Source organism: Bufo gargarizans, chromosome 1 (assembly GCF_014858855.1).
Source record: "Bufo gargarizans isolate SCDJY-AF-19 chromosome 1, ASM1485885v1, whole genome shotgun sequence".
Classification (NCBI taxonomy): Eukaryota; Metazoa; Chordata; class Amphibia; order Anura; family Bufonidae; genus Bufo; species Bufo gargarizans.
The window spans coordinates 510363923-510379520 of NC_058080.1; the positions used below are offsets into that span (position 1 = coordinate 510363923).

The 15598-nt window shown below is 41.9% G+C and overlaps 1 protein-coding gene across 7 annotated transcripts in view; it reads right to left on the minus strand.

Annotated features, from left to right (window-relative positions):
- EMID1 (EMI domain containing 1) overlaps nucleotides 1-15598 on the minus strand; it is a 129670-nt gene that overhangs the window by 70769 nt on the left and 43303 nt on the right. For all 7 annotated transcript variants that reach the window (XM_044288640.1, XM_044288599.1, XM_044288592.1 and 4 more), the window contains exons 5-6: nucleotides 8801-8862; nucleotides 8598-8712 (exon numbers count right to left, since the gene is read on the minus strand). In XM_044288640.1, coding sequence (XP_044144575.1) covers nucleotides 8598-8712; nucleotides 8801-8862 — 177 coding nt within the window. The remainder of the gene's footprint in view (nucleotides 1-8597; nucleotides 8713-8800; nucleotides 8863-15598) is intronic.

Below are 15598 nucleotides of genomic sequence, written 5' to 3' on the forward strand. Positions count from 1 at the left end.
GGAGCACTGTAGCTGGCCAGCTAAGACCTGTCCTAGGTTGCTAATATGACCTACATGTTTATATAGCTAAACTTGCCAATAAATTTAATACAGTTCTTATGTTTATATATTAGAGGCAGAAAGATAATTATTTACAGTGACTTCATTTTTTCTGAATATCATATAACAGTCATATATTGTGTTCACAGAAGCAGAAAAGATAATATACCTTTAAGATTCAGTAAATGAATGTAAGGTAAGCTCAATGACACAGCAGAATTAACAACAGAAAGCATAGAGTTAAACTGTTGTTACTGGCCAGGAGTCTTAACCAATCACAGCCAACCTCACACTCAGTATGTGTGGGAAATCCCTAGCAGAATCTTCTGGAGTCAGTATAGACCAGAGAAGAGGAGCTGGATAGACATTTCCAGTCAGAACTGTGTTTTATGGGAACAAGAGGCCAAATAGGTATTTAGAACGGTTATATAATGTTCATATTGTTGATACTGTGATCAGAACTTAGACTGAGACCAGTTGTATATGTTTGTTTACAGTTCCACCAAACTGCGACCAAACTATGCACAAACTGCGACCAAACTACGCACAAACTGAGCAAATTAAACTATTGGTTAAACCTCAGATATACCTCTCAGAGTGATTATAAAGTGCTTAAATAACTTAGAGTGAAAGTATAGATACTGAAGAGAGAAATATATCCACCATTTATGTTGAATGACAAGATTGAACAGTTAAACCACCATTTTATGCATACCGCCATTTTGTGATACTTTATGCAGCACATGTTTGTACATGGACTATCTGTTGCGGAGGTGGCAGTGTTATATATGGAAAAAAAGTTGAAGTTAATAAAGAAGTTATTTTAAGCATTTGGTGTGCTCTTTAAGCCTAGTGTTTCCATAGAATGGCGCTAGAAGAATTAGCTCAAAAGAAACAAGACTGAAGCAGAGTAACAGACAGTCTGGTTGGACTAAAAAGTTTGAGATATCAAATTCTTCTAATACCATAGCGCAAAAGGCACTTCATAGTGCTGCGCCTGTCACAAGCACAGACCCCATTTCTTCAATTGTTGGAGCCCCCACCAGTTCGAACTCTGCAAATCAGACATTTATCCAAAGGATAGGGGAGAAGTTGTCTTAAAGGGATAATCACTATAAAGGAGTTTCCAGTCTATGCTGCTCCGTGTAATGGCAGAAGGACACCCGGGGTGCATGCTCCAGAGCCTCCACCACTAAAATGTAAGTAGGGGCCTCCACCACCAGATCTGCAGGTCTGGACTGATGCCCCTCCCGAACTTGCAGATGTCACAGTGGAGGCTGAACTGAAGAACAGGAGTAAATGCTTATTTGGTGAGTGACTATGGGAGAGAGGTTAGTTTTACCCTGTTAATACAGGCAGCAGATTCAGTTAAATTGCTGTATGTTCTTCTATGTACCCATTTACTCTCATAAGTTCCTGATACCCACTGTCTCTCCCTTACCCCATCACCCCCAGTGGTGTCTTCCCTCTTCCACCACCCCACATAGAGCCCTTAGCAGACAATGTTACCCAATGCCCGTTTTTGCTCCTTCTTTCCTTTCCCCAAGAGACCAGACCCTTTATGCCCCCCCCCCGCACCTTTCACAGCCACATCATGCATCCCCTCACCCTCAGAGACCCTGACAAATAAAGTCAGCCCTCTGTATTGTCCCTGTTACCTGTGCCAATTTTTAGTTCACCTGCCCCTACTACACACCGCAGAGCCACAAATTGTGTAACACTAGACTATGGAGTAACCACAGCTGTAACACTAGACTATGGACTGACTGACTGTCACGACTATGGTTTGGTCGTGACTCTTTGTGTCGCATGCAGTTGTCAGCGGTCTGCTTGTTGTCTACCGCAGGTGAGGGCAGTTAGTATGTTGTCTCACGTGTGGTTGCCGCTGGCAACATGTTGTTGTTGGCAGTGTAGCAGCCTGAGCTGGTTGCTAGGCGGTTTGCTGTCAAGGCATGCGGTTGCACCTGGCAACGTGTGTTTGAATGTGTTCACTTTCCTTGTCTGGTGTTGGAAGGGTTAACTCCTTTCCTAGTATGTGTGTGTGGGTGTGGCTGCTTGGGCTATTTAGCTTCTGCTGGATGTCAGTAGCTGAGGGATACTCCAGCCATGCTTTATGCTGGAGTCATCCTCCTGGTCTCATATGCCATCTATCCAGTGAGGGCCACCCTTGTGGTCATAAAAATATATGTATGATGTTAAGAAGATGTTTTTATGCTCTTTATATTTATTGCAGCTATGGGTGTCCTGGGTACCTGTGTGATTTGTGTGTGTGCGTGCTGTGTCCTTAATGTTTGTGTGGACATCAGTACTTGTGCACGGGTTCCAGTCAGCGTGTCTGTGGCAGCTAGGTGTTGTACTGGTTTAACTCACCTGCCATATCCATATGCTGTATATGTTTCCCCTCTCCTTGCTCCTTGGCCAGTGAGACTCCTGTTCGTCCGTGTCTAGGAGGAACAGGTCGTCTTACCCTGCTCCTAGTCCAGGGATTTCCTGAGGGCTAGTAGGGGCCCTAGGTTCCGGAGTATGAGCCCTCCTACCATCTGGGTTGGCTCATACCGTTAGGAGTCAGGGTCAGAATTAGGGACGAGCTAGGAGGTGACCGGCTCCCTGATCCTGTCATCCTGGCCTAGCAGCTACCCTTATTCTATTGACATCGCACGGTTGAGGGTTTCCCCCACTCTCATCCGTGACACTGACTAACCATGGTGTTTACACCAGACTATGGACTAGCCACTAAGTTGGACAAAGGGCAACTGTGGTAGGTGGAGAAGTGGGGCAGCAGCAGACAGGCATGTATCTCAGGGATACCCTCATTCCCCCAGCTATGTTAAAAATTTAAATAAGACGGGCCCCCACCAAATTCTTTGCATAGAGGTGCCCAGCAAGTTTATCTGGCACTGAATGACAGGATAGTATGGGGACAGGTCCAGTCTCCTCTTACCCAAAACGCAAAACAAATATAATGCCCTTTGGCATAATAGAGAATACTGTGAACCAGTGGATCACTGCAAAAGTTCATTGTTTTGGTTGTTTATAAAAAACAAACAGTTAACACTGGCAATCAGACTAATTTCAGGGTGATGTGCTGTCCCTATCCCTGGCAAGTGTGAGTCTTGAACAAAGTTAAACAAAGCTAGAGGCCAGACCTGCATGTGTGGACTCATGCCAAGTAGACCCAAATAGAAGCCTTATTCCAGAAACACTATTCCTGAGACCGAACAGCTTCCAGAGAACAACTTAAGTGAGAGACTGGCCCTGAGGGAAAGAAAACAAACATTCACAGAAGGTCTAGAACCATGAAGGCCTTGCGGGATTTGGACAGTAAGGTAACTGCACGTTTATGGCAATACAACTTTACTGCTGTAGAATGTACTTTTGCATTTTTAGGCCATTTTATGTAGTGTTTTTTGTGGTAAAAACGCAAGCTCCAGATGTTGGCTGAAAGTCTATGGGAAAACAAAAAACATGAGTTTTTTTAGTTTTTGCTAATGATGTTTTTGTTAATTTAATTAGGTGGCATTTTTTTTTGGGGGGGGGGGGTCTCTGGCATTTTTTGTTAAGTGCAGCATGTTCAAAGCTTTTGCGTTTCTTTTTAGAATTTTGACACCACTTTTTGTATAGTGGAAAAATGCCAGATAAAATGCCAGCAAAAAATTCTGATTCACACAGTTATTGCAAAAAAAACAAAGTGTATCTAGCAGGAAGGAAACGTTTAAAGGGCATCTGCCAGCCTGACCTGTTGAATGTGTGCTTGGTACTTGAAGGCATCTGTGCTGGTCCCATGGTCACATTGCTGAAAAAAATGAAGTTTTAATACATGCAAATAAGACTCTAGCAGCAATGGGGGTGTGGATGTTACACTAGAGGCTCAGCTCTCTCTGCAACTGCCATAGGCTCATATGAACATGGAACCAACACGCAGGCCTTCAGCTGCCAAAAGCAGTGTCAGCAGGTCAGCCAGTTTCACAGTTACAAATCTGCTGACAGATGCGCCTTAAGTCCTTCCTTTATATTTGTTATCCTTCTCAACCCTCTACTGATCTGGACTATCTTCATCAAAAAGCTGTGTGTGACACATAGGGTTCTGGCATCTGGCATTTTATATTTTATGTCTGTACAAGATTGTGGATGCTTGTAATTCTATTAGTAAAAAGTACAGAGTACAATTGTTATCATATTGGTGTAAATTTCATATCTATGTATACTTTGGCATTAAACCATTATAAAAAGACACTCTGTTGTGTGAAGTCTTTCTATTGTTAACCATTTCAGAGATACTGTATCTTCTTTTGTTATTTGGGTAACCAGTGTTGAATGCCAATTACTGATGGATACAAAATAATGTCCATAGTGTTTGTCACCAAGCTTTAAGTATAGAACCTACAGCATATCAATGTGCATTGTTTTGAGGAAACATTCCCCATCACCACCCATTGTATCAGAGCAAAGATGGCAAGTTCATTATTAATGACTTAGAAGCCGGGTGGATAAAAATCAATGATTTTAAAAATAAAATAAAAAAATCAGATTTTTTTATTTAAATCAGATTTTTTTTATATAAAATGCTTTTTGAGGAAAATATATTACCATCCAAAGGTTATTCCATCATGAAATAAAGATTCGTTTTTTAATTATGTAGAATAAGGCTGTATATGTTTAATTTTTTTGGTAAATAAATTCCATTAATCCATTCACAATGGGAGGGAAGAAATGCAGTGGCGTCGCTGTGCCCCCCATGTGCCCCCCCCCCACACTAAAATGCCCCCTCCCAAGTGAGCCGCCGCCGTTGCCACCGCACTGCTGCAGCCGGGCACAGGGAGATGAGCGCTTCCATTGCGCTCATCTCCATAGTAATCTGCCTGTGCCAGCGGCGGTGCAGGGGAGGGAGAGGTGTGTCCCTTCCCCTTCCTCTGATAGGCTGATAGGCTGCAGGCACTAGGCCGGCAGCCTATCAGAGGCCGGCAAAGGCGGCGCGATGACGTCATCGCGCCGTCTGAGCCATACAGAGTGGGACACGGCCTGCATCGCATCGCTGACATGGAGGTAAGTATAAGTGTTTTTTTGTGTTTTTTTTACAATATTTTTACAGGCACAATAAGGGGGGCTCTTGTTACTGGCACATTGGGGGGGGGGCTCTTGTTACTGGCACATTGGGGGGCTTATTACTGGCACATTGGGGGGCTTATTACTGGCACATTGCTTATTACAATACTGGCACATGATGGGGGGCTCTTGTTACTAGAACATTGGGGGGGGGCTCTTATTACTGGCTTGTGATGGGGGCTGGGCTCTTATTACTGGCACGTAATGGGGGCTGGGCTCTTATTACTGGCACGTGATGGGGGCTGGGCTCTTATTACTGGCACGTGATAGGGGGCTCTTGTTACTGGCACGTTATTGGTGGGCACTATAGGGGCATCTACTGAGGCCACAAAGAAGGGGTATTTTATATGGGGGGCTCTGTACAGTAGCATTTTATACTGGGACACATGGTGGGTACTATGGAGAAGGGGGAGAGGAGTACTATGGAGTCATCAACGGGGGGCACTAAGAAGGGGTATTTTATACTTGCAAATTATGGGGGCACTATGGGGAAATTAGCTCAATTGGGGGCATTACAAGGGGGTATTTTTTGCATTGTCACATTATAAGGAGAATTATTTCTACTGGGGGGGCATAATGGTGGGCTTTATTACTCCCCCATGGTATGACCCGCTAGTAGCAGCACCAGCCTCTCCCTTCTCTGCTATCCCTCTGCCCATTCTCCAAATCCTTATTATGAAATCTTTCTCATTAGGATAAAGCACAACATCACCTACACCGGTCAAAGTGTTGAAGTGGCGTCCGAGATCCCCAAGGGCCAAGCCAAGTAACTGTAAGTTTTCATGTGAAATATGTTTGTTATACACATATAGCCTACACTGTGCCGCACAATGTACAGTATACCTCTACACTTGTGCCACACAATATACAGTATACCTCTACACTGTGCCACACAATATACAGTATACCGCTACACTGTGCCACACAATGTACAGTATACCTCTACACTGTGCAACACAATATACAGTATACCTCTACACTGTGCCACACAATGTACAGTATACCTCTACACTGTGCCACACAATATACAGTATACCTCTACACTGTGCCACACAATGTACAGTATACCTCTACACTGTGCCACACAATGTACAGTATACCTCTACACTGTGCAACACAATATACAGTATACCTCTACACTGTGCCACACAATGTACAGTATACCTCTACACTGTGCCACACAATGTACAGTATACCTCTACACTGTGCCACACAATATACAGTATACCTCTACACTGTGCACACAATATACAGTATACCTCTACACTGTGCCACACAATGTACAGTATACCTCTACACTGTGCCACACAATATACAGTATACCTCTACACTGTGCCACACAATATACAGTATACCTCTACACTGTGCCACACAATATACAGTATACCTCTACACTGTGCCACACAATGTACAGTATACCTCTACACTGTGCCACACAATGTACAGTATACCTCTACACTGTGCCACACAATATACAGTATACCTCTACACTGTGCCACACAATGTACAGTATACCTCTACACTGTGCCACACAATGTACAGTATACCTCTACACTGTGCAACACAATATACAGTATACCTCTACACTGTGCCACACAATGTACAGTATACCTCTACACTGTGCCACACAATGTACAGTATACCTCTACACTGTGCCACACAATATACAGTATACCTCTACACTGTGCACACAATATACAGTATACCTCTACACTGTGCCACACAATGTACAGTATACCTCTACACTGTGCCACACAATATACAGTATACCTCTACACTGTGCCACACAATATACAGTATACCTCTACACTGTGCCACACAATATACAGTATACCTCTACACTGTGCCACACAATGTACAGTATACCTCTACACTGTGCCACACAATGTACAGTATACCTCTACACTGTGCCACACAATATACAGTATACCTCTACACTGTGCACACAATATACAGTATACCTCTACACTGTGCCACACAATGTACAGTACACCTCTACACTGTGTAGTCTGTTCTATAAGCCCCCTTGTTCTGTGGCGGCAGACAGAAAATAATCTGGAAGTGCCCCTCCCGAGACCAGGCTCTGGATCCGCCACAGTTTAGAAATGTCAAATGTACACTCCTGTGAGAGGCGCGGAGGGAGATCTGTGGATGACACTGTTATGGAGGGGGAAATGGGGATGACACTGTCATGGGGTGGATCTGTGGATGACACATATAGCATAAGATGCTATACACGGTATGTGGCATCCACAGATCCCCCCCCATAGCAGTGTCATCCACAGATCCCCCTCCCTATAAAAGTGTCATCCACAGGCAGCTAGGACATGTTAAAATCTGAGTGATTTTTTTTTAAAACCACGGACAGCAGGACTTTTCTTCCCTGTTGCGGTTTTAGGTATTGGGTAAAGTATCACAGCATTTCTAAGCGTACCTGTGTAAATGTATCGTTTTTATAGCTGCCCCCCCCCCCTACTTTTGTCCTGGCCCCCAGTGTGCCCCCCCAAAATTTGAAAGCTAGAGACGCCACTGAAGAAATGCAAATGAGCTCTTAACAAGCTTTGCCTCTAATGCCACCAGATGTAAGGCAGCTATCCTATAAGTCAATATTCAGCTCTTAAAATAAGCTTTGAGAGATGACTTGGATATTAAATAAGCCAGCACCTCATCTGCAGACAGCTGTTTCAGGGTGATTGCCCCTCATCAGTGCAGAGCAGAGAGAACTGGCTTAACTGGGTAGGAGGCCTGTGTCCGAAACAGCTGTCTGCAGATAAGGTGCTGGCTTATTTCATATCCAAGTCATGTCTCAAGGCTTATTTTAAGAGCTGAATATTGGCTTATAGGATAGCTGCCTTACATCTGGTGGCATTAGAGGCAAAGCTTGTTAAGAGCTCATTTGCATTTCTTCCCTCCCAGAATTCCAGAGGAGCATGTATGGCCTAAAAGTCTCCTCACACTGATTAAGGTGCTCTCTCCCTAAGGAGAGTTAGTTTCCCGCTTTGTCCATTCACAATGTAATGCTCTTCCAGAGGTTTTTGTAAGATTATTGGGCAGTTTCTTTGCCTACAAGATATTATCACAGATGCTTGGTTTACTTTTGCAGTTCTCAAAACTGAATTTGACTCAGCAGAGATCACATGCCTCTTCTTCACAGCAAAAATGTTATAACATAAACAGAGTTGAGAAAAAGACCTGAATCCTAACTTCTACAAACCTATGAATACAGAATCAACCTAATCAAACTAATATGAAAAGTTGTTATTCTAAAAATCTTCATCTACTTTCATAATATAAGTTATACCAGTAAGAATTAGTCTTTATGTAGAAAACTATGATTTAAATCAAGCCTTACTGACTAGTGATTTAAATCGTGATTAGAAGCCTAAAAGTCACGAGAAACCAAATAAGAAGTATATTGATGGTATTGTAAAAACACAGTATCAATCATGTCCTACCCTTCATGCCCACCTCCCCAGGACTACCACGTGCTGATGGACTTCCCAACAGTCCAGATGATTCAGGAGGTGATCCATTGGTTAGTGCAGTATCAGAAGCCAAGATTATTGCAACCTATTAATACAAATGTTTATAATTATGAGTAAGGTACATTATATGTATAAATAATGTTCATGTTTTAAATTCTGAAAAGTGAAATTACCTTTGCTTCCAAGGAGCTGAGACGTACAGTGAGCTCTGGAATCTGACTGCAGTTTAAGCATCCTAATGAAAGAGCAAATATAGAGAAAATAGGGGGTTCAAAAACAGCATACATATATTTTAATATAAATATGACACATTTACATAATATAGGTGAAAAATACAGAACTCCACCCAGCTAAATCTATCATTCTGTAGTCTTGTTTCCACGTTTGAAGGGAACCTGTCACATTGAAAATCCAATCCACATACATCATTGTACAAAGCAGAAGGAGCAGAGCAGACTGATATATACATATATCATTTTGTGGGATAAGATTCAGTATAACTTGGATTTTATTGCTCAACTGCATAACTATCAGTCACTCATTAGGAACACCTAAGTTCAAAAAATGTTGAGGTTAATATCAATAAATTACAAGTTAAACTGAATCTTCTGCTGGGAAATAGTTGGCAGGCCCCCACAGACAGATCATAGCCCCTTGATATCAGTTCTTCTGGAACAGAGATGAGCCAATATACAAAATTTTCAGTCCAATTTAAAAGAAGTAGCCATCAGATTTGATTCGGGTCCAAATAAATCAACATAAATCTAAAGTGTCCCAAATGCCCTGAAAAGTGGTATATGACACTCTGGGGTCTTCTAGGTCTGTATTCAACCCCTTTTCAAGCTCTCTAAAGCCAATATAGCATTAGTAATGACAAGGTGGCATCGACAACATAGGTCTCTACTTTCACACTGGCATTTCTGGGTCCGCTTGTAAGATCCGTTTCAGGGCTCTCACAAGTGGCCCAAAACGGATCAGTTTAGCCCCAATGCATTCTGAATGGATAAGGATCTGTTCAGAATGCATCAATTTGGCTGCGTTTGGTCTCCGCTGCGTTTTTTGGTGACCAGCTTGCAGCATTTTGGTGACCATCTGACTATGTGGAGCCCAACGGATCCGCCCTGACTTCCAATGTAAGTCAATGGGGACGGATCTGTTTTTCACTGACACAATATGGTGCAATTTTGTGAAAACGGATTTGTCCCCCATTGACTTTCAATGTAAGTCAAGGCGGATCTGTTTTGACTTAGACTTTTTTTGAATGAATAATGCAAAAGATACAAGATGGATCCGCGCCAAACGCGAGTGTGAAAGTAGCCTAAACACTTAAAAACACATACCACTATCCACAAATTTGTTATGCTTCTTAAAATAAAAAAAAATTGACAGAAAAGTATGTCAGGCAGTACACCATCAGAACCAGGAGTAATAAAGAATTTGTGTCTGTGATTGTGAATTATGTCATGTAGACTGGGATGATACACAATAATAAAAATTGAGTGTTATAGATTTAAATGTTGCTGCAACACTCACTAAAAACCCTGTCTCAAAAAAGTCTATCTCTCTGTCTGTCAATTAACTAAAGTTAACTAGCTATTGTATTCCCTGACACTTAACTAACTCTATTCTGTGTTTAATATTTGATGTTTCACTCATTTATGGTTGTTTCTTTTCTTATGTCTATGCTCAGCATGAGAATGAGTGACAAGAGTCAACCAGGAGAGTGACGGTTTAAGGCCCCTTTCACACGGGCGAGTATTCCGCACGGATGCGATGCGTGAGTTGAACGCATTGCACCTGCACTGAATACCGACCCATTCATTTCTATGGGGCTGTTCACATGAGCGGTGATTTTCACGCATCCCTTGTGCGTTGCGTGAAACTTGCAGCATGCTCTATATTCTGCGTTTTTCACGTAACGCAGGCCCCATAGAAATGAATGGGGTTGCGTGAAAATCGCATAGAATCCGCAAGCAAGTGTGGATGCGATGCGATTTTCACGCACGGTTGCTAGGAGACGATCGGGATGGAGACCCGATCATTATTATTTTCCCTTATAACATGGTTATAAGGGAAAATAATAGCATTCTGAATACAGAATGCATAGTAAAATAGCGCTGGAGGGGTTAAATTTTTTTAAAAAATTATTTAACTCACCTTAGTCCACTTGATCGCGTAGCCCAGCATCTCCTTCTGTCTCCTTTGCTGAACAGGACCTGGGGTGAGCATTAATTACATGAACAGGACCTGTGATGATGTCACTCCGGTCATCACATGTTCCATCACATGATCCATCACCATGGTAAAAGATCATGTGACGGATCATGTGATGACCGGAGTGACGTCATCACAGGTCCTGTTTATGTAATGAATGCTCACCCCAGGTCCTGTTCAGCAAAGGAGACAGGAGATGCCGGGCTACGCGAGCAAGTGGACTAAGGTGAGTTAAATAATTTTTATTTATTTTTTTAACCCCTCCAGCTCTATTTGACTATGCATTCTGTATTCAGAATGCTATTATTTTCCCTTATAACCATGTTATAAGGGAAAATAATACAATCTACAGAACACCGATCCCAAGCCCGAACTTCTGTGAAAAAGTTCGGGTTTGGGTACCAAACATGCGCGATTTTTTTCACGCGAGTGCAAAACGCATTACAATGTTTTGCACTCGCGTAGAAAAATCGCGTAATGCACCCACATATTTTCCCGCAACGCCCCTGTGAAAGGGGCCTAATACATACATCAAGGGGGGCTGTGTATTCCTGATTAAAGAGAGAAAACCTGTAGATTTTCAGGTTAAATATAGAGTTCATTTTGATTAAAGTGTATCATTATTTTACTTCGAAGTCTTTTACTTTAACGTTGCATGCAAAAGTAAGTGAACGCTTTGAAATACCTAGATTTCTGCACTGATTACTTCTATAATATAGTTTGACTGTTACCTATGTGTCACAATTATAGGCAAACACAATCTAACTAAACTACACACAACACACGAACAGTTGTACCGTTTTATTAAACACATTAAATAAACATTCACAGTGCAGGGAGAAAAAGTAAGTGAATCTCTGTGTTAGGCCTAAATCATGCACCATTGTTTTGGTCAGTGATTTCCACCAGTGATTGCAAGCCAAAACTAGGAGTGGAGCCTACACAGCGATAAGGTGTAATGGAAAGATCTGCACCTGTTCTGGGTTTTTGACAACAATCACTGATGAAAATCACTAACCAAAACACTGATGTGTGAATTAGGCCTTCATGGTTGCTCTATGAGCTAATTTACAAAAGTTTCACTTCAGGAAATGAGAATGAAAGTGTGGGTTTCACTGATACTTTGCCCATTTAATAAAGGCACACAAAACCTGGTTACTCACAAATCTATCCCTCTCAAGATTCGTCTCAAGAAAGATTGGTTAATGTGAACCATGCCTCGATGCAAATAAAATTCACATAATCTCAGAAGACTTGTTAAAGAGGATCTTTCATGGGATTATGGGTTACAAACTGGTATGCTTACCAGATAAGGCGGCCCCTACAGATGCCAGCACTTAAAAAAATAAAATAAATACCCCTCTGTTTCGGCACTGTGTCCACGCTGTGTCCCGGAGCCTCATATGTTAATTTAGACCATCAGTACAGGGAGGAGGAGACAGACGGGATTCTCAATGGGCATCTCCTTCTCTCTGGCTGTAGTGCGGTCCAATTGCAGCGTTGAACTTTTTTTTTTTTCTCCCACTCTCTGCTGCGACTGGACCACGCTACAGCCAGGGAGAAGGAGACACCCATTGAGAAACCCGGCCATCTCCTCCCTGTACCAATACTCTAAATTAACATATGAGGCGCCAAAAACAGCAAGGGAGACAGCGCCGGAATGGAGGGGTATTTTAGAAAAAAAAAGTGCTGCCATTTGTAGGAGCCGCCCTATCTGGTAAGCATACCAGTTGGTAACCCATAATCCCATGAAAGGTCCTCTTTCAAGAGAGGCATGAAGCTAAAAAAGGCTGTGTACATCATGGTTTGACAGATTATAGACAAATGGAGAAAATTCAGGACTGTTGCTACTCTCCATAGAAGTGGGCTCCTTGTCCAAATAACTCCATTAGCTCAAAAGGCAATCCTGAAAGAGGTGAGAAAGATACCAAAAGTAACAGCAAAACACCTACAGAAGACCATACTAACTGCAAAAATACTCTGCTCAATTGGCTTCTACCTCACAGGTTTTTTTTTTTTTTTCCTTCCTCTGGATCAACTTGCAGGATGACAGGTCAAACTGGATGGACAAATGTCTTTTTTCGGCATTATGTACTATGTTACTATGTATCACTTACTTTTTACTGTGGATCTTTATGTGCTCAATAAAAGACATGAACAGTACAAGTGTTTGTGTGTTATTTAGTTAGATTGTAACATAGATAACAATCAGACAACATTGTATTAGCAATAAGTGCAAAAATCCATATAATCCAATATGTTCATTAATTTTTTCTTGCAACTGTATGTAATGGTGATTAGAAAAAAGTAAATATGACAGAGTATGATATTTTCAGACTGTTTTTAAAGTTATGTTTGTCATAGAATGAGGTTTATACTGAACATGTGCAGTGCCATCACCATGCATTCAGCTGCTTAGCTAAGCTACTTTCAGACTAGAGAGGACTCAAAAGTGTTAAATAATGCAAATGCTTATTAAAATATTAAAAGCATTTCTGTTGCGAGTCTTATTATGTGGTGAACAACATGCTGGAGTGTGACTCTCGCTGTGTTCTGAGAACAGGTGCTGCTTCCTTTGTCTACATGGAAGGCAGTGATTTCGCAGCAGCCACACAGTAAGGATGCTTGTTGCCTGACCTGGATGACATATAAAACAATATGAGTTCTGGTGGATAGATTTTTATGTATAAAATACAAAACTGAAGACCACGATTCAGTAAGTGTACAAAAATAAGAACAGCGAGCCCTGTAACTATAATGCAGAGCAATATCCAACCTCCTTTAGCTACAGCTTGTATCATGTCGTTTTTTTAACTAAATATAACTTACGGTACATAGGAAGAGGCAGTGATACCTGGGGGGCTTTTTTGTACCCCCAGTTCATGCCTGCCCTTATTTTATTTTTTAGTTATTCACATTTTGTGCTCATGCTTCACTTGTTGGGGATTTAGATGTTGCATTATCTGTGTATTTATTATTTTATTATAATTTACTGGATTTTATATAGATTTTATTTATTTTACTTAGTTATATTGCGCTGATAGTGATGATCTGTTCAATTATCGGCCCGTGTAATGGGCCGTTAAGTGTTTTTAAATGTGACACGGTCACATTTCAATAGTAAAATATACTTGTTAGGCCTCATGCACTCGACCGTTGTTGTGGTCCGCATCCGAGCCGCAGTTTTTGCGGCTTGGATGCGGACCCATTCACTTCAATGGGGCTGCAAAAGATGCGGACAGCATTCTGCATCCGTTGCTCCGTTCCGTGGTCCGCAAAAAAAATATAACCTGTCCTATTCTTGTCCGTTTTGTCATTAAGAATAGGCAGTTATATCAATGGCTGTCCGTGCTGTTCCGCAAATTGCGGAACGCACACCGACACCATCCGTGTTTTGCGGACCGCAAAAAAAACACACAACGGTCGTGTGCATGAGGCCTTAATTTGATGATATCTACATTTGTTTCACAATATGTCTCCATTCATTTAAATTCTTTTGTTTCTATAACCATATTTTTTGCTTTATAAGACGCACCTGATGATAAGACGCACCACAGGTTTTAGAGGAGGAAAATAAGAAAAAATGTTTTCATCAGACCTCATATCAGAGAACCATATCAGAACTCAAATCAGACCCCCATATCAGATCCTCACATCAGACCCCCATATCAGATCCTCACATCAGACCCCCATATCAGGACATCAGATCAGACCGACATCAGACCTGAGATCAGCACTTAAATAAATTAACTCACCTCTCCTGCTCCACCACTACTCTGCAGGTCTGGTGGTTTCCCCTGGAGTCGCGCTTCCTGGTCTTCTCCGGCCCGCGCTGCATTGTGACCTGAGTACAATGTCAGTTCATAATGCACAAACTACGTCCTGATGCTGTACGCAGTCAGGACAGTACTGCGCGGCCCCAGGGAGGAAGCCCAGGGTGGGTAAATACAGGCAGCGATCACAGTGCCTGACTCTCTGCTCCCTGCACCTACTGCATGCTGGAAGCGATCACTAGTATTCACTTTTTTGGGGATAAAAAGTGCGTCTTATAGGTAATATGACTTGTCTTTGTAGATTAGCTGTACCTCTTCTCAACTATGTGGCCCTATATTTCATAGGGCCGCATAGCAAAATAAAATGCCCCCCCCCCCCCCATGTAACATTAAAACATTAAAACAGCAGCATTAGTAGCAATAATTAAAGGTATGTATAATAGCACAATATATGAGAAAACCCACATTATAGCAAAAAGTCACTGTAATGCTATTCCTCACAAAAAGGTACAATGTTCTTGCACTTGACTAGGCCCCTCAATGTCAGGGCCCCATAGCAAGTGCTATGGCTGTAGTTGCACCCATGCCTACCACTTCTCATGATATGTCTGTTTTTAGCAAATACTAAAAGTAACAATTCTGGAGAATCTTTTCTTAAAACTCTGCAGTGTGTCATTCCTAATAGAAGTGTATAAAAAAAAATTATAATAATTGACAACGGAGTGTTACCAGTTAGGGGTGTGACTCTACTACTCTGACACTGTCCAGTCACTGCTGATAGAGCCAGACTATGTAATATCACACCCCTTAGATTTTGAATGGGTAGGATCCTGTTGTCAATTTATTCATAAATTTCTAGTATGCATAACAGAAATACAGCACAATGCAGAGTTATAAGAAATTGTTATTTCATAAGGCTTCCAAGTGTCTAGTAAAACTGGCATGTCAGTTGACCCCTTTAATGGCTTTTGTATTGTGGTGCCC